We start from the raw sequence: 18,151 nt of genomic DNA, 5'->3' as shown, positions 1-18,151 counted from the left end.
CAGCCCTTGCACAAAACAGTCTCTTCCTCCTGTCTGCTCTCTCTGTTGTGGCTTCTCCCTTCCCTGTTTGTCCTCATCATCAACGGTGCATCCATCTCATCCCATAGGCGTTAACTTCCTCGCAGTTAAATTGCTGTGCCTTATGCTCGTGAAGGATGGTATGGCTAATGCCCCAGCTGGGTATGAAGTCTGTGTAGAACAGCTCTGTCTTTTCTCCATTTTACAGAGGGGCAAAATGAGGGTTTTTTTGAGGCACAGAGAACAGTACTTGCTCAACTCTGTCCTACCCTGGCCATGAACTGTCACTGCTCTGCATGTTCCGTGCACACAACCTCTGTCTCTGCCAGCAGAGTATGTGGTGATTTGGCTCAAGAAACATGTTAAAATAACAGTCTTCTGAACTTTGGTGAGGGGTGATGCAAAACCAGGGAAAACCTTAGGGATGGGGGTGAGAGGCAGGATTGGTGAAGTAATGACAGCTTCAGAAAGAAGCACTTGTCAAACCATGACTTTCCCATCTTACATGCTGTAAGCCAGAAATCTTCACAGGGATGTGCCTTACACTGCATCATCCTGAAAAGTAATGGTGGTTCTTTAAAGATGGTAAGAGCTCAAGTCAAGTGTGTCCATGACTTTCCCAGGGTTATTTGTATTGTCTAATCCTGGTCTTCAGCTGCCAAGCTTGCAATGGATCCCAGGTCAGGGGTCCTAAATGCCTCTTCGGGGTTTCCTGAGGTGTGAGCTGTCTGGGCGATGGTGCTGCACCTGGGCTGTTCACTGCCAGGCTGTTTGTGTCCCCTGAGCCCCGGATGCTGCCTGTGGTTAGTTGTGCACAGCCTCATCAAGGGCCCACATTAGCAGGGGTGTGGGCAGGACCAGGCTGGCCTGCAGGCAGCATAGGGCTGCCTGCGGTGACCGCTGCTGGCATACAGACAGATTATTTTCCTGGGCTTAATCCGAGATGGGTATACGTGTTGGAGGGGAACGTCTCATTCTGTCGGGCACTGGGCTGATGGGGTGATGCTCAGCCTGGAGGGTGGGCTGCAGCCCCGTGGTGCAGCCTGGCAGGACGTGCTGCAGCCCCTAGGCAGATCCCTAGCTGGATGCCCACGCTCGGGGTGCTGGAGGCTGGTGGCTTTGAGAAAGCCAGTATGTCCACTGGTTGGTGGCAGCTCCCACAGTTGCCTCCCATGTCGGTTCCTAGCCTGGCCCCGGGATGCCTGTGCTGCTTTGGAAAATTGTTTGTTTCTTATGCTGGTAATGACTGCAACCCGTGCATCGGTCCTCCCTCTCCGAAGCAGCTCAGTGTTTGCCAAAGCGTAGTAAGACTGACAAAGACACCAAATGCCAAGTTGCTCCCTGCGCGTTTTCACCAGATGAGTACGACACTGGGGTTTAATCAGCTGAGGAGGCTTTGGCTAAGTTTCTTATCTTTTAGTACCTCTACCATTTTGATGGTCTGTCTTAAAAATGAGAACAATCCTCCTTGTCTGCTCTGTAGACTCTCCTCCCCCAGCTTTGGGGAGTGTGCTGGGACCCTTGGCTGAAGGCTGCTTACATAGCAGTGCTTCGAAACTGTCTGGTGGCAATTATTTTCACATACGCCTCTGACTGGGACTGCCACTGGTATGTTCAGACATCTGACTCTGCTTTAGCTCTCATTAAAACCATGTCTGTAGTGAACTGCTTGTCTCACCAGCTACACTTAAAATTGATTCAGAGAGTGGCTTTTTGCCATGCAGTCCTTGTTACAGGAGCTTCCTATAAGGACACAAAATGAATGCAGTCCGGATGCAATTCCTGACTCTGAAAACCTATATACCTCTGCTTCCTGTCTGTACTTATGATAGCCTGAAAGAAACTTGCAGTGCTGTAGTGAGGTCTGCTTTTGGCCACTATCTATTTAATTTTACTGAGCTTTTGGGTTTTACATCCTGCTGTGTAGCCAGATGGCCATTGGCCTACAAGGTGATTTATCTTAATCTTCTTTGGGAGCTGGGAGGAAGCAGTGCCGAGCGGTGGGGGTAAGCGGGTGTCAGTGCACAGCTAGAGCCAGTTGAATTCAGATGCATTAGTTTGCAAACCAGGAGGACTTGCCCTGCTCTGTGGAAACAAATCCTCCAGGCCATTTGTGCCTATTGCATGGAAGAGCATAGAAGAACTCCTTTCGCTTCCCCTCCCCACCATTTCCCTCTCCTTTTTCTGTATCCACTTGATTCCCCATTAGTTTAGGACCTCATCGAAAGCTGTCTTTATTTGCATAAGCTTTTCCTAGACCTTCAGTCCCTTGACTGCCCTGTCTGGGTGGCCTGGCCTTTCCCAGCAATCTTCACTTCCCAATCTTGGCAGCTCACTGGTAGTTTGAGGCTTCAAGTAAGACTTGAAAACTCATTTCTCTCTGGTCTCTGGGTTTTGGTTTCTCCCTTTCTCTGTGGCTCTTAATTCCATAAAGTCTTTGAAAGAATTTGTAATTACCATGTCATTTCATTGCGTGGCAAAGCAGCGTGTGGTGGGGTGTGCAGAAGAGCTTGCTTTGACCTTGCATCGCCATGACCAACATACACACAGCTGGAGTCAGCAAGGTTGCCTGAGGCTGAACAGAGCTGATTCAGTCGTCTTACCCCCTTACTGATGCTCTGATATGCCATATCAGCATGAAGTAAAGGAATTAATGGATTAAATAGAAATAATCTACTAGGCAGAATAGAACAGGATGAGACCAGCTCAGTAGCACTAGAAATATGATGCTACATGAAGGTCAGATAAGTACATGTGTGTATGCAACAGCTGTAATATAAGCGGTGTGTATCACCTTTGCTGATGTACAATATTTCTCTTGATACTACAGTATGAATACTGCATCTCAGTTGTGCACTGAAATGCTGCTCTTGTATGAAGAGCCTGTGACATGTCTTGGCCTGGAGCTTTGTTTCATGTCTTTCCCCTGGGGAATGAGAGCTTCAAGGGAGGGGAATAGCAGGAGGCAGGGCTGTAGCCTTTGCCCCTGCAGCAGGTTTGAATGCATGAACAGAGGAGAATAATTGCCTCTAATAATAAAAGAGTTTGTAAATCCACTCCCTGTTAAGACTGAGAGGCTGCTTTTCTGTGGCAGCTCCCAGAGTTCGCTTTTCCCTGCTGCCTTCCCTCTCTGTTTCTTGACCCCTGCTGTTAGCAAGAGGCAGCTCCACAATGACTTAAATCCATCTGAGCCTAGGCTGTGGGTCCTGTCCCTCCTGTACACACATTCCTGCCTCTGCTTTGCTGCAGTGGCAGCTCTCATCGAGGTCAGCTGGCTGAAGGCTTGGGTTTGGTGGCATTTTTGATTGTGCAGGTTTTTTCTTTTTTTGCTTTGTTTGTTTTGTTAATCGTGCTGAACCCCCTTGCTGCACTAGTCCTGCTGTCAGGGCACAGAGGAGAGCAGGGACAAGGAGGGGGCTGTAAGGGACCAGGCTTGGTCTGGCTGAAGCTGCTGGGACTGCAGACCCTGCCTTTCCTGTGGGCACACTCAAAAGGCGTTGCTCTCTCCCGCCCCAAAAGACCATTGGTTGCCCCTTCCTTTCTCCTCGCTTCCTGACCTGCAGCCGCTATCAAGCGGACACTAAGTGGGGTCTAAGCTGCTGAACCAGAGCTCAAGCTGTGCTGCTGGGGCGCATGGAGCAAGTGCAAAGTCTGGACAGCAGTAGGTACAACTCCCACTTTGGTCTGTGCTGTTGCTGAACTGAAACATAGGGTAAATGAATGAGATAGAGAAGCTGCTTCTGTGAGAGGGAAAATCAAGCTTTTACAATACTCACTAAATGTTAAATTTAAGGATGAATAAAGGCACTTTGAATATTTAATCAGGTATTATTTCTGGATATAACTACTGCAAATAAATCCCTGACCTTTCCTGATCCAGAGCTCAGCAATGAGTGGAAGAGCTTATTCATCTAGTTAGGAGGATTATGCTTGGTCACTTCCATCTAGGAGGACTGCTTGGTTTCTTACCTCTGCTATTGCTGAGTGCTGTGGAAAGGTGCAGCCCTAGCCTCCTGCTCAGTGGTGGCGTGGTGGGGTCTGCAAGGGGAGGGCGTGCATTTGGAGGTGTCTTCTGCTCAAGTTCAAGCATGCAAGGGGCTGGGGGAAAACTGCTGATTGACGGAATGGGTTGGTACTTAAAGTATGTGGCAGAGAGCCTGAAATGGTGACCTGCGTTGGCTGGATAACACCATGCAGGGATACCAAAAGATCAGGGTTATGGCCGGTACTAAGCTAAGGCCAGTAAGGCCTACTGAGCTGGGTTTGTCTGTACAAAAAGGTTTCTGCACTATGGTTTCTTGCTTCTCCAGTACCCTTGTGCTTGTGTTTATCAGTGATTTGGGGTAGAGTAGGCTGTGCCCCACTGATTGACAGTACATTGTTTTAATGGTTTTAAAATAAAAGAGGGTAGATTAGATTAGATGTTAGGAGGAAATTCTTTACCATGAGCGTGGCAAGGTGCTGGCACAGGCTGCCCAGAGCAGCGGTGGGTGCCCCATCCCTGGCAGTGCTCAAAGGCCAGGCTGGACAGGGCTTGGGGCACCCTAGGCCAGTGGGAGGTGTCCCTGCTTCTGACAGGGGGTTGGAACTGGATGATCTTTAAGGTCCCTTCAACACAAACTGTTCTATGATTCTATGATCCATGCCTGGAGTGTGGTTGGGAGCAGTGGTGGAAAGCCCTCCAGGTGCCTAGCAAAGGGCCCTGGAGCTTCTGGGTATTTGCACATCCTATGGCAGAGGCATCCTGTAACTTGTGTCCTTATGTTGGCTCGGCACTTCAGTGTGCTTTCCCAGAAAAATATAGTAGAGCTGTTTTACTGTCTCACTGTTTCAGGTTCTTGTGCCATTTATCAAACAAGAAACACTACCAGCAGAGATCTCAAAACAAGTGGTTAGTAAGGGACTGCACCATGCAAACCATAGGCAGCCAGTGAGCTGGCAGCTTTTCATGGAACAGCAGTGAATCTGTGTTTAAATAGATGATGTGAGCAGGGGGAATGCAAAGGAGTAACACTGCATGTGCCTTGCTGTGAGGACACTGCCAGCCCTGGGCTCTGATCCCTTCCTGCTGTGCTCTTGATAAAATGCAGTTTTCCTCAAGTCTGTGCAGATGTAAGGTCATCTGCTTTTAAGCTAATGCTACACCTTTTCTGCCTTCCGGAGTTCAACCTTAAACCGCTCAGCCACGCTGTGAAGTCCCGTGTCAGGCATGGCCAGGAAGATCCCACACCTCACACGTGGAGTGGAGCGGCTTGTGGCTCTGCCTTGCTTCTCCCATCTGTGGGGTTGGATGGTGGTGGGGCAGATGCATCCCTGCCAGTTTGAGGGCCAGCTGAGTTGAAAGGGTTTAGCCTGAGGTAGCATGAGGGAGGTGAGTGGGCTGTGTGCCCTGCCTCCCATATCCTCTGCCTGGGGTGCTCATCTCAGCCCTGCAGCCTGGGCTGACTTTACACACCCTTCTCTGTGGGGCTTCTGCCATATGAAAGGTTTCCCAAACCTTTATGTAGGGAGGAAGTTATTTTCCTTAACAAGTAACTGTCTGCGGGCAGTGTTTTCCACGCAGTGGTGGAAAACTGACTAAGGGATGAATCCCTCCAGCAGGTATTTGGATCCATGTATTAGTAATTCCTTGAAGTTAAATGTGAAAACCTGCAACGGCATGAGTTAATTGAGTTTTACATTCCATTAACTCAAATGTTTTAGATCTTACTCTCAAGCAGAGTCAGCTGCCTTCAGGACATCCTAATTTGCACCAAATAAATATTTCATTTGTGCTAATAAAAGAAGGGGCTGTTCTTGAACTGTGCACATCTGTATAGAGTGAGCGTAAATGGGGTGTAACATGTAGTGTTCACAAGACGATATTGTTTAGCTGAGCTATTGCAGTGCTGGGGGAGCTGGAGTGTCTGCCTCAAGCTTGGTGCAGGCAGGGTGCAAGTGTTGGCTGGGGGCTGGTGTTGGTGCTGGCTGGCTCCCCATGGACAGGTCCCCCCCTCCCGCTGGGCACAGGAAAGTCTTCAGGCAGAGTTTTGGCCCAAAATTCATTCCCATCTCCCAGTCCTCATTACTGTCGTGCTGCCACATGCTATTGGCCCTGTCTGTGTTAGGTTTTTACCCTCGTGCTTTCAACTTTATTTTGATTTCTTTACTTCATTTTCCTTCACAGTTGCTGCTCAGTTATCTCCTGCTTCTCTCTTCCACTTCTTTCCCTGTTATCCTTTTAGCGTAATTTTTCAATGCTTTAATCTGTCTTATAGCTTGTCCTTGAAAAAAACTGCACTTGTACAAAACCCCCTGAAAAGCCCCAAGAAGAAATGCAAGGCACCAAAGGCCCCTGCCTTGCCATCCAGGCAGAGCCTGGGAGGTCAGTTGCATACCCCAGCTATGCAGGTGGTACCCAGCGTGGGGTGATGATGGAGGTGGCCTCGAGATGAAGGCATCCCTCCAGCATATAGATGGCTTAGTTAGCGGAGTGGCAAGCTGAAAGGATTTCTAGGAATTAGCTGGAACTCATCAAGCAAGCTGCCTCATGTGCCATTTTCAAGGATTTGTGTCAAAAATAGATATGCTTTCCTTTTTTTTTTTTTTTTTTTTTTCTCCAGGCAACCTGTTGTCAGCTTTCCAGACAACAGTCTCTTTGGGTTATCTCACCTTCATCCTATGCTAATATTTTGACCAACTGCATATGTAACTGCCTGACAGAGCTCGGGGCTCTGCTGCTTGGCGGGTATGGGAGGTGCCTGTTCAGAGGGATGCAGAGGCTGAAATGGACTAGCGTTCAGTGCTTGCCTGAGTGACACCTGGTGCAAGCTACTGTATTCATACCTTCCCACCCTGAACACCTAATTTATCTCCTTCTTCCCCGCCTCATTTGAGCAGTGGTACAGTATTGCTGTGAATGTCAGCTACAACTGCAGGATGAACATTGTGCTCAGTGTGAAGCTGTCCCTCTGCTAGGTATTTACCACTTCTCTCTTCTCTTTCCTTTCAGCTGCCCAGTTGGATAATATTGGCTTCAGCATTATCAAGAAATGCATACATGCTGTCGAAACAAGAGGTAGAGCAGTTCACCAGATGATCTTGTTTTGGGGGACAGCCTTGTAGCTGTTTGTAGTGGAGCAATTGCTTATCTGCTCTTTTCGTGAACAAAAATGATTCATTAACCCTTGGAGACCCACACCAGATAAACCCTGTCATATGCTCAGGCAGATGCCTTTGCTGAGACACACGTTTGCCCTGTGGCCGGAGCTAGCAGGGGCTAAGCAAACATCAAGGGCAGAGTTAGGAAATAAAGCACTAGATACCCAAAATGGGGGAAGGGACCAGAGCCGGGGACTTCTTTTGAGCATCCCTTCATGTGGTACTGCTGCAAAGCATGTCCTCCCATGTGGGGTAGCAGATAGATGAGCATTGCAGTCCTTCCCCTAAACCCCTGTAAAGACTATTTATATACAGACGGGCTATCTTGTGAGCACCTGAGCCCCTCACAGTGAAGTATGGGTCTCATTTGCACATAGTTTCTGATAGTGCTGGTGCCTCTACTTATATGAATAGATAAGATAGAGGCCTCACAGGAAACTTTCAGCTGAGTAGCGCTCTGAGCTGGCTGTATTTCTGCCCGTGTTCTTTCATGGGGGTCTTCTTCCTGCACATAGGCATCGTAATACGCTGTGGGCTATTCAAATATGACATTTTCCCCTATAATGCTGGAAGCAATGCAGAGCTGCTGTCAAGAGCAAAGGAACACCTGGAGGCAAATTAAAAAGAAAAAAACCCAAACAAACAAACAAACAAAAACCCCCAAACAAATGGCCAGATGAGACCAAGCAAGGCAAGAGTGTGGTTCCTGGGGAGAGCTCCAGCCTGGGAGGTGTGGCTTACCCAGCCTGGGCTGCTGCAGTGGGAAGGGTCTTCTGTCACTGCATCCCTTGACTGCTCTCTGCCCTAGCAAGTAATTTGGTTCACGGCCTTGTTATTCCTTGTATGAAGAACACACAAAAAGGCTTAGACCTCAACCTAAAGAACTTGGCACAGTAAAATTTTCCCAAATTGCCCCTGTGTTGTATGTTAAGCTCAGATCCTTCACAGTGCAGCTTTAACTCCCTTGCTGACTGTGCAGTGGTGGAAAGGTGTTCTTAGATCTTTTATTCCTGAGCTAATTGGGGGTAATACTTTTAATCAATATGTGAAAGCCTTGACATCAAAACAAAATTTTACCTTCCTCTATAATTTTGTATGTAGTTGGTGAGAGGGCTCAATTATTTTTTGTTTTAGAGAAGCCAAAGAAATGAAATAAATGTTAGTAGCTCTCGTGACATTCTCATAATAAGCTCTTTATTTTCCCTAGGGATCAATGAGCAAGGGCTGTACCGAATTGTTGGAGTAAACTCTAGAGTTCAAAAGCTGTTGAGTATATTAATGGGTAAGTATCTATCTTATGCTTTGTTAAAGGCAACTAGGCTGTGCTGCTTTGAAGTCTTGCCAGCTGAGAATGGGGGCTCTTGGTGGGGTACCTAATCGTGGTGAATGTGCTTTTAGGACCACATGCTGTTAGGGGCCGGGAGGTCCCAGGGCACCACTGGCAGGTTGCTAAGGTAGGACTCACTCAGGACATTGCTTTAAAAGGTCTTCTGGTGCAGTCGCTGGTGTCCTGCTCACATGTCCTATGAATTTTGGCAGCCTTCCCAAATGCAAACTAAAATCTTCAAAGTAGCTGAAAGCTTTAGTTTTTAATCTCATATCTGCCACGTTGTTCCCAGAATACTTTTTATTTTCTCTTGCGTGTTGCATGCAGCCTGTGGCTCTTCTTACTTTTCCCTTGGACCTTCTTGTGCCTGTTTTGACATGGTCCTGCCCAGACCTTTCAAGCATGTGTTTCCCTCAGGCCTGAGGCATTGGGTCTTGTGGTTCTGGGTGCTTGGGAAGAGACGAGGTGTTGGGTCTACATGGTAGAGCTTGGTGTTGACATTGTGGGGCTACTCTGAGCACTGGCTCTGATGTGCACCTACCCTGTGTCTGCCTGGCAGCCCTCAGAAACCTCTCCTCACCTCTGAAATGATACAATGGCAAGAGAGGGGTGGTGGTGTTCGCTACTAGTGCCTTTGTGCTCGGAACCAGCATTCCTGTGGGCCCAATCTGAGCACTGAAACGTGTAGGAGCAAACAGGTCTCGTGACTGTCAGTGAGCTGGTAGTTGTTGCTGGTGCAGGTCTGGGACTGCTATGGCTGACTTTTCCTGGCGCAGTTCCTTGGTGGTGGTGTTGGGTTTCCATCGCCCCATAGCCCTGCAAAGCCTTATGGTGGGTCTAGCTTGTTGGTCTGCATGGGAGCATCTGTAGCCTGAGTCCCAGTCCAGCTTCCATGTCAGCTATAGCCCAGGGGTTATGCTTGACCCAAAAAGAAATGTGGGCCATCGCCTCTGCACTGCCTTCCCAGGCCTTGGCCCCTCCAGCAGAACCTCCCATTCTCCCAGTACCCTTGTCCGTGGTCCAGGCTGGTGCTGAGGTTTGTTACAGCTGTGTGTGTGACTTAACCATTATTCCATCCCCTGAAGTAGTAGGCAGCATTTCCATCCCACAGCTGCAGCCCTGTGGCAGTCTGCCCATCCAGACATGCATGAGACACAAATTTGAAGAACTGTTTTGAGAAAACATGCTTGGGTTGGAGTAGCGGCAGCTGCCCTCTGCCAGTCCTGTCTAATGCTTCTCAGACTTGGCAAAACCATGTATGAAATAGGTGTAGTAATGAGGAAAGAAATGCTTAATAATTTGTTAGTGCCCTTGGGAATGTGTTCGTTACTCCTTGGGGTAAATGAGTGACATTTGTCTTCTTCCTCTTCCCATTCACTTATTATCGTTCCTTTGCAACATGACTTCCTTTTCCTTGCGTTCACAAAATGCTAGTGCTCCTTTCCCTGCGTATTTCTCCTTGGAAAAAGTTTTAATCTGTTGTGTCTCACTTTCAGCATCTTTCCTTCTTTTTCCAATTCCCCCTTCTTTTCCCACCGTTATGATGTTCACTGAGCAAAGCTCGTGGTAGCTGTTACAGTTGTCAGTGTTAACCTATGCAAAATTGATAATCTGGGGATAATTGGCAAACAGAAGGGTAAGGCTCTAAATCAGAGGCTGACGCAAGGGGACCTCTCTGCACCAGTTTTGCTCTGGCATTTGGAAAGTTTTCTGCAGTCACAAGAGCTGGTGACTGACTCTTATTAGTACAAGTTTGGCGTAGGTTCTGGGGCATGTGAATATGTCCTGCTAGCCACCCCAGTACAGCAGATAAGGCAGGGCTGTCTCATGGCACACGCATTTCGCACTATTGCGTCAGGGCATCGGTTGAAGAGCATTGCTGCCCACCGATAAAAATCGGCTGGGGATTGGGTGCCCCACGGCACAGCAGGTCTGACACACCAGGTCCTCTGCTTATACTTTTCATGCCAGTGTGCATCATCTCGCAAGCTAGTGGACCAAGGGCTCCTGTTACCTTCTCGCAAGGGTGGTCTCAGGCTGTGTCGGTTCTGGGTTGAGGCAGCAGAACTGTGACAGCTGGCAAAACTTGCTTGGTTTAAGAACTCTCCAGAGCTGGGAGGGATTCAAAGTTTTGGACACCATCCAGCATCCATTATGTTCTATGCAACTGAAGCCACTCAGCTCTCGACCTTGTGTCTCATAATGCAGTGATATATCGGTGGTTTTTCTTTGTCCTGGCATGTCTTCCTCAGCTGGTGATGCTGGGAGCCCCATTAGAGGCGAGAGCATGCCAGCGGCTGCTGCTCAGGCAGCCTGGTGGGTGCTGAAAGTGGGACCCACTTCAGGGATCTCCTGTGCCATCCATCACCAGGATGGTTTGCAAACCTCTGAGTCCACCTTTCTCCAAATCGTGGGCAATTAAATCACCTTTGACAATCCCAGCATTCAGGCTGTCTGTGAAGTCAAATGGCAACGTGTCCATTGTCAAATCCCCTTCTGTTCTCGGCTGCCCCTGAGGCTCTGACGTCCTGTTGGTGCCGTCACCACTCAGCTGGAACACTCGTGTTTGGATCCAGCCCTCGTGTACAGAGGAGCCAAGTTGTGCTTACAACTTCAGGTTTCCCTTATATTTAGAAATGAATGTGGGCAGCGTTATTGATTCAGATACAGTTTAAATGGCAAAAAGATCAAGTTTCCCTGAGCAGTGGCAGGTGTTCAGTGACACTGTTGGGAGGGTCTTTGGCAAGAGGTGTCTCTGCAGGAGGTCGGCACTGCGCTCGGCGGACTGTGGAGCACAGGCTGCCTGTGTGCAGCGGACAGGTCAGGGACTGCACAGGGCAGAACAGCTTGTCTTTGTCTAAACCGAGGTGAAGCAGGGAGGGGTGCCTGACCCAGGGCTTGTGGGAGGCAGGCCACCAGTGCTGGAGCACGCTGCCTTTCCCTAGCCTTCACCATTGCCATGCACTGTCAAAATGAGGAAAAAACAACAAACTTCTGTCAGTCAGAGCTCCCATGAAAAGCTTTATTGTAGAAGTGTGTGTGCGCAGGACAGTGATGAAACCTGCAGATTCGCTGCTGGAACTTGGCACTGAGTGGAGTGTTACAGTGTCTGATTTGCTCTTCTTGCTGCTTCCCAGAGTGAGCTGTGAGGGCTGATGCATGTGGCTTCTCGTGGCCCCCCACTGCCATGCCCTATGGCCGTTTTGGAAATCTCTTGAGCCACCCAGGTACGGGTGAGAATTATGGCTGGGTGACGAGGTGGTACCCCAGATGGTTCCCCTTGCCATGGAGAAATTGGTAAGGAATTGGAACCAGCTGTCTTACGGCAGCAGCTTCCTCCATCCCCAGGAGTAGATGGAGAGGTTCCTTAGAAAGGGCTTTAGGCGGTGGCTGTGCAGATGGGCTGTGTGGCTGCTGGGGCCAGTGTGGGCAGCTGCCTCTGGGAGCATCCCCAGCATTGCACACGAATGTCTTGCTGTGGTTCCGTCATGGCTGCAGGTTTGGGGGTGTCTGGTCAGCCTGGACTTCCCTCCTGCCCACCGCCCTGCCATGCCATGGCCAGCCCCGTTTCCTGCTCTGTGACGCCCGTCCCGTCCCCCAGGGTCTGCAGGAATGAATGCACGAAGGTGAACAGGACCCCTGTTCCCCTCCACTGTCTTTGCTGCCGTTTGTCTCCAGGAAGAAAAAAACCCCAGTAAAACTAATTTTTGGGGAATGGATTCCTCCCACTCCTGAATTTCTGTGTAGATCCTGCTATAAAAAAACCCCAAGTACGTGCTGATTTCTTCTTGATATAGATCTGGAGTGTTGCAGCTCTCTTCACTGAAGTATCCCCTGTGTGAGTCTGTAAGTGATAACCTCCTTTGGTCTTGCAGCCCAGGGAGAGCTGGGAAATGCTGTCCTGTGTGGCACCTGTGACCACGTGGGAGTTAACAGGAACAGGGTGATGCCACAGTGGCTGGCAGTGCCATGGGGTGTGTAAAGTACTTTCTTCAGTCTCTGCCGGAATAAAAGGCCTGGGGAAATTAATTTTCTGCTCCTTTTCCCCATACCCTTTTACTTCTGCCTTTTCCATATCTGCTGAGAGACATCAGATCAGTTATTTACAGCAATAAGCAACTTCAGGGTTAACAATGACTTTGGCCCTGGGTGCTTTCACGGGCCCCAGTGCACATTCACACCAGTCCACAAGGGACTGTGTCCTTGTTCGAAGGCGGGAGTTCGCTGTGGTGATGGCTGCAGGCATCTGTAGCTGGGGGGACAGATGCTACATCTGTAACCTACAAAGCTAACTTTTTGCAGACTCATAAATTTGAAGGTCAAGGGGAACTGATGATCTGCTCTGAGCCTTTTCATCAGCCTGACTGCAGAATTTCACTTAGTGTTTCATGAGTCGTGCCTGTAAACTCCTGGATGAGCTTTTGATGAGGCATCCAGTCTTGAGTTGTTTGTTCAACTGCAGTGAAGGCCTTGCCGTTAAAAGTTGTGGGTTTGGGTTTTTTTTTAAAGGAGGGGTTTTTGTTGGTTTTGGGGCTTTTTTATTTTTATTATTCCAAGCTTATCTTTGTGAAAATTGCTGTCTTAAAAATGTAGTGCAATAGGAAGTTGCCTTGGCATTGGTGAAGAAGGATAGTGCTCGTTTGTATGATTGCTGTGAGAGACATGTGATCTTTGTGTGAATATACATTTCTTAAATGTTTGCTGTTTCAAGTGCTCCTCTTGATTATTTTTTTTTTAATTAAAATAAACCCTTTGCCCTAAGGGAAAGCCTAACTCTTATTCAGTGCTTTCTTTTAATTAGTTTTAGAATTACACTATGCTTACCTATTGCTTTAAATTTCAAAAGCACTTTATATATGTCTCAGAAAAGACAAATGCCCACTGAGCTGAATCTGTAGGACCAGATGGCATCGGCAGCTTTATCTAGTGTCAGGCTTGGCCTTAGTCATGGTGAGTGCCTCTCTGCGCCTGCTCCTGCTCTCCAGGGATGCTTGGCATGTCTGTGTCACTGAAAGCACCCGCAGCTGTGTCTCCCGGGGTCCCCACAGAGGTTCCCAGGGATTTTGGTGGAAGCAGGATCCGTGTTGTGTTTCCAGGTCCTGCTCACTCGGAGTTCGGTGCACTGCAAGCCTTCAGCTCTGAAGCAGCTGAGAGATGGCAGGACCAAGTTAGCAAAGAGCATTCATGAAGCAGCATCCAAGCAGGAGAGAAGCAACATGCTTACATCTGCAAATGGGGCACATTCATGCCCTGCTCCTTCCTCCTCCCCAGCTGCGACAGGTGCAGTGCTCCTCACTTCTGGATGGAGCAGTCACCATCTTTAGCCTTGGTACTCAGCACTGTGCATGAGGTATCCACAGCCGGGCCACTTAATGCTGATCTGATGGTGGCTTTCGAGATGACTGGCTGTAATTATCAGCAAAGATTCAATAATAAATGCTATTTGTGTTGGTGCCTGCTAGGGGTGGGTGTGCAGATGGCAGTGGTAACTGAGGAGCTCACCCAGTGCAGGCAGCTTGGCTCCAGCCCCCGTGGTGTGGGGTCCCAGCATGGGTGGTGGTGCTGAAGAAGTGAGCAGTCGCTGCTTCCTGGGGGCTCTTGTTGTTGAAGCATTAAGGTGTTTTGACAGAAATCTGTAAAAATCACACCTTTTTGAACTCACTGTGGAACTTTGTGTGAACCAGTCTGTCTTCCTGACCTGGGGTGATGGTTTGCAGAAAACTGGGAGAAGCAGAAAGCTGCAGATTCCTGTGAGCGTGGTTTGTGGGTGGCTGGCTCAGATCTGCCTTGGGAGGCCTGAACAGGCTGCTAGGCTGGAGCTCCCTTTTACACTGTCCAGAACAGCTGCATGTTTTTTTTTTTATTTCTTTAATGGAATTTTTAAAAGGAAGGATAGGAGGGGAAAAAGTATAGAAAGGAAGGAAAAGGCCCTGGAGGAGATGGAGAAAAGTATGCTGCAGTATTTGACAATAAAAACAGAGGCACTTGGAGGCTCCCTGGCCCCAGATGCTCACAGTGCACAGAGCTGGAAACTGGAGGGTGGGAGAGCAGCTCCACAGTTCTTGTGGGACCTGCGAGGCGGTGCTGTGAATCCCTGGGCAGAGATGGGTGTGGGGTAAGGGCAGGCAGTGCCTGGGTGCCGAACCCCCTCGGCACAAGCACTAAGAGTGTGGTGGGGCACAGGGCTGGCGCACATGCCATTACGAGCCGTGGGACTAGATTTCCTCTGGGCACAGTGGCATCACAGCTGTGCAGGTGCCTGGTTCCCATGGAGCAGTGCCAGGGGCTGGCGGTGCAGTGCAGTGGTGCTGAGCTGGTCCCAGGCCCCTTGTGCTGGAGCAGCGGCCAGGCAAGCTGCTCTCCTGGGAGACTGCTGATGCCAACTACCAGGAAGGACTGGTTGAGCCTGTGTGTGGTGATACCACACTGCCCTCAGACCCGCTGTGTGCCCTGGTGTGCTGGTTTGTCCAGTGCTGGGATGGACATGCTCCAGGGCTGCCCTGGGAGCCATGTCACTTCCCTCTGCCCAGCTCTGGGAGACTGTCTTGTGGCTTTAGGATGCTCCCGCCTGACTCCTCTAGGGCCTCGTTGCAAAGTTTGCATCAGGCCATTACAAAGTGTGACCCGGTGTCCCAGAGCCAAGTTGTGCTGCAAAAAGCAGCTGTTGTCTGGGAAGTGCAAACCCGTGTTTCTCTGTAGAGCCTGGTACAGCCCACCCTGCAGCCCTTCTGTGCTGGCTGCTGCAGGGAGTGGCCTGGGGACTGGCTCAGCTGGGAGCTGGGCTGATGGGAGCTGTGTTCGGAGAGCTTCCCAGGCACGTTGGTGCTCTGTGGGGCTGGAGGGATCCCTTCCTGGTACGTGGTTCAGAAAACAACTCCAAGGCTGTGGGGTGGGATTGATCCCAGCAGCATTGTCAGACAGTAACTGGGGGGTTCAGCCACACTGGAGAGCTCAGCGGGAGCCTGGATGCAGCATTTTCTCGATATCAGCAGGTAGAGGGTCTCGGTGCCTGGGGCTGGGACCTGGCAAGCATAGCCGACATAAGCATCACATAATGTAGTTTGTGACTCTCTTGTGTATCTTTTGCTGTTGACTTGTCAAAGCCAAAGCTATCAGGAGAAACTAGTTACTGCCAGAAAGTGTTTTGAAGATCCATTCATGTTTTTATCTTAAGGCAGCTATGGAGGGACAGGAATCTAAATCCTGGAGGGGCAGGCGGAGCAGGGGAGTGGCTCGGACCTTGCCTCTGCCCAATGGTGGGAACAAGGACCTGGGAAGAAGTGTCCTTGAAAGACGGTAGTGCAGAAGTGTGTGCACATCAGCTGTAGCTTGGAGAACTTCCTCATGAGCGCTTATGAGAGCTGTGTCTGCCAGCTGTGCTGGCAGCCAGCTCTCTGCAGTGTTGGGTGCAGAGCTTGGTGACAGGGTGGGCACGAGCCGCAGCAAGGGGCTGTGCTGGGAGGATGTGAATGGCAGCTTGATCTTTGCAGTCACTTTCCAACATTGCCTGCCGAGGGCTTGGCCTTGTTTATTGTGGGGTCCGGGCGGGGCTTTCCCTGTGCTGGGAGGTTTGCCATTGTAGCTGCTGATCCTTGAGGCTCCCTGCTCACAGCAGCTCAGGGGCTGCAGTGGAGCCCTGCATCTGCTGCAGGGGTGGAGGGGGGCGAATCAGGTGTTTAAAGATGGTAAGAAAAAGCCTGTGGCAGGGAGGATGGAGGAACAGGATGACATCAAGAGGCCAGAGGTGACAAAACAAACAGCAGCGCGGTTCTGCAACACCAGTGACCCTTCCAGTTGGAGCTGCCTCTGTGCTCAGTGCCTTGCACCACTTCACAACACCCTGGGTGCTTTTCCTCTCCCTTGCCGCTAGCGCAGCTCAAACCAAGTCATGTCGCTGCTCCTCTCTGCATACGTCAGCAGCGGCAAGAGGCTCCCGCCTCATGGTGGTCCCCAGGGGTCCTATGGGTGTTCTGCAAGGCGAGGTGATAGGAGCTTCCCAGTCTAAGGCCGCCTCACAGCCAGTGTTTGGCTGGTGAAGGTGGCACTTGGTGGCATGTTTCTGGAGTGGTGAGCCGAGTGAGGGTCCCCAGGATGGGCAGCCTCGTGGGCACCATGCGAATGCCAGCTGTGCCAGGCCTGGCCATGGAGCACCACATGCAGCAGCCCCGCTTCCTCCCTCTCATCCAAATGAAATGCAGCCATGGAGCCAAAGGAGTGCAGAGCTGCCTTCCCACACACTCTGTGGTGGATCAGGCCATCATCAGGGGCTCTTTCCCGCCTTGTGCAGGAGAACAAGCCACCTCCTGTCTCCATGCACACCCGGGCAGGATGCCTACCTCTGCCACTGTGTGTCCTGCTGTCTGCCTGACACCCACTGACCACCACAGAGGCTGTGCCACCATTGCTGCTGTTGCTCACGTTCGTTTAGGCTGTGGCAATGCCTTGCAGCCTCCTTGGGGCTGGGATCTTCTGTGGAGTCCTGGGGAGGTTCTCTGTTTGTCTGTGTCCATGTCATGTTTGTGCCCTGCGTTTGTTACCAGTGTCACTGAACACCACAGTCTCCTGTGCCCTGTGTAATGTCGCGCTTTGAGTTAAACTGCTGATCTCACTGCTCATGATTAATGTTTTTCTTATTTTTTTCTTGTCCCGTGCAAGTGAGTGTGGCCCATCTTGTGTAACAAACTCTGCTTCCCTGCAGAAGTGTCTGTTGGGGATTGGCTTGTGGTCACTGGGCTGGGGAATAGCAAATAAAATGGGATGTGACAGTCTTCCCACACATCTGAGCTGGTGAGCTGATATGAGCTGGTATTATCCTCACTTTAGTTCACTTTTTTCTTTTTTGTCTTTTTCCTTAGATCCCAAAACGGCTACAGAAACAGAAACAGAGATCTGTGCAGAGTGGGAGATCAAGACGATTACTAGTGCACTGAAAACTTACCTGAGGTAAGGCAGAAAAGCCTCATCTGTTGTGTGGCTTAGGACTGATTTGGTGATGATCTGGGGCATTACTGCCTGTTATTGCAGATCTTTAACAATAGCACTTTGACAGAAACAAAGAAAAAACTGCTCACAGAGAATTTATTCTGGCTTTCCCCTTGACCCTCCGGCATGTTTGAGCAGATGCATGTGTCATACAAACGTGATTTTAAAAGCTCATTCTTGTGTCCCCTGCCTTGATTTAAACTTTTCCCTAAGCTTTTTGTAATGGGCTTCCACCTAATGAGTGTGTGGTGGAAGGTGAGCACAGTGCTCCTCTAAAGGCTGTGTCTCAAGTGCTTTTTTAGAACTGCGTGCAGAGCTTTATTGTAGTAATAATTTCTGTATGCAAGTCCATGCCACTATCATCATGGGTTATCTTCCCACAGGGCTGGTCTGCTGGCAGCAGTCAGCATCTCATTATCCACAAGATGCTTCTACCTGTCATGACTGGCAGCTTCTTGCTTTCTGTTTCTGTTCTGTGCATTGACTTGTATTTGAGAGAATGAGAGAGTGAGCACAAGAGAGAGGCTAAATCCAGTTAGGGTGATGAGTATAATTAGCTTGGTGGATCTCAGCCTAGAAAATCACAAAACACTACATAATTTTGCATGATTGGCAACCTTTGCTCCAGAGTTTGAACTGTTTGCAAAGCAATGAAGAATGTCAACAGGACCAAGATGTCTCATT

General features: G+C 49.7%; 1 protein-coding gene across 6 annotated transcripts in view; it reads left to right on the top strand.

Annotated features, from left to right (window-relative positions):
• ARHGAP26 (Rho GTPase activating protein 26) overlaps positions 1-18,151 on the top strand; it is a 155,691-nt gene that overhangs the window by 67,836 nt on the left and 69,704 nt on the right. For 5 of the 6 annotated variants that reach the window (XR_013929869.1, XM_080398171.1, XM_080398172.1 and 2 more), the window contains exons 13-15: positions 7,010-7,075; positions 8,366-8,440; positions 17,341-17,428. Coding sequence is in view for 5 of the 6 variants with exons in the window: in XM_080398171.1 (XP_080254297.1) it covers positions 7,010-7,075; positions 8,366-8,440; positions 17,341-17,428 (229 nt within the window). In the remaining variant the exon portion in view is untranslated. The remainder of the gene's footprint in view (positions 1-7,009; positions 7,076-8,365; positions 8,441-17,340; positions 17,429-18,151) is intronic. The other variant, XM_080398173.1, reaches the window with a different exon arrangement.

This window comes from Falco punctatus (genome assembly GCF_963210335.1).
Source record: "Falco punctatus genome assembly, chromosome: 8".
NCBI classification, from domain to species: domain Eukaryota; kingdom Metazoa; phylum Chordata; class Aves; order Falconiformes; family Falconidae; genus Falco; species Falco punctatus.
This window is presented reverse-complemented; position numbering and strand designations above follow the sequence as displayed.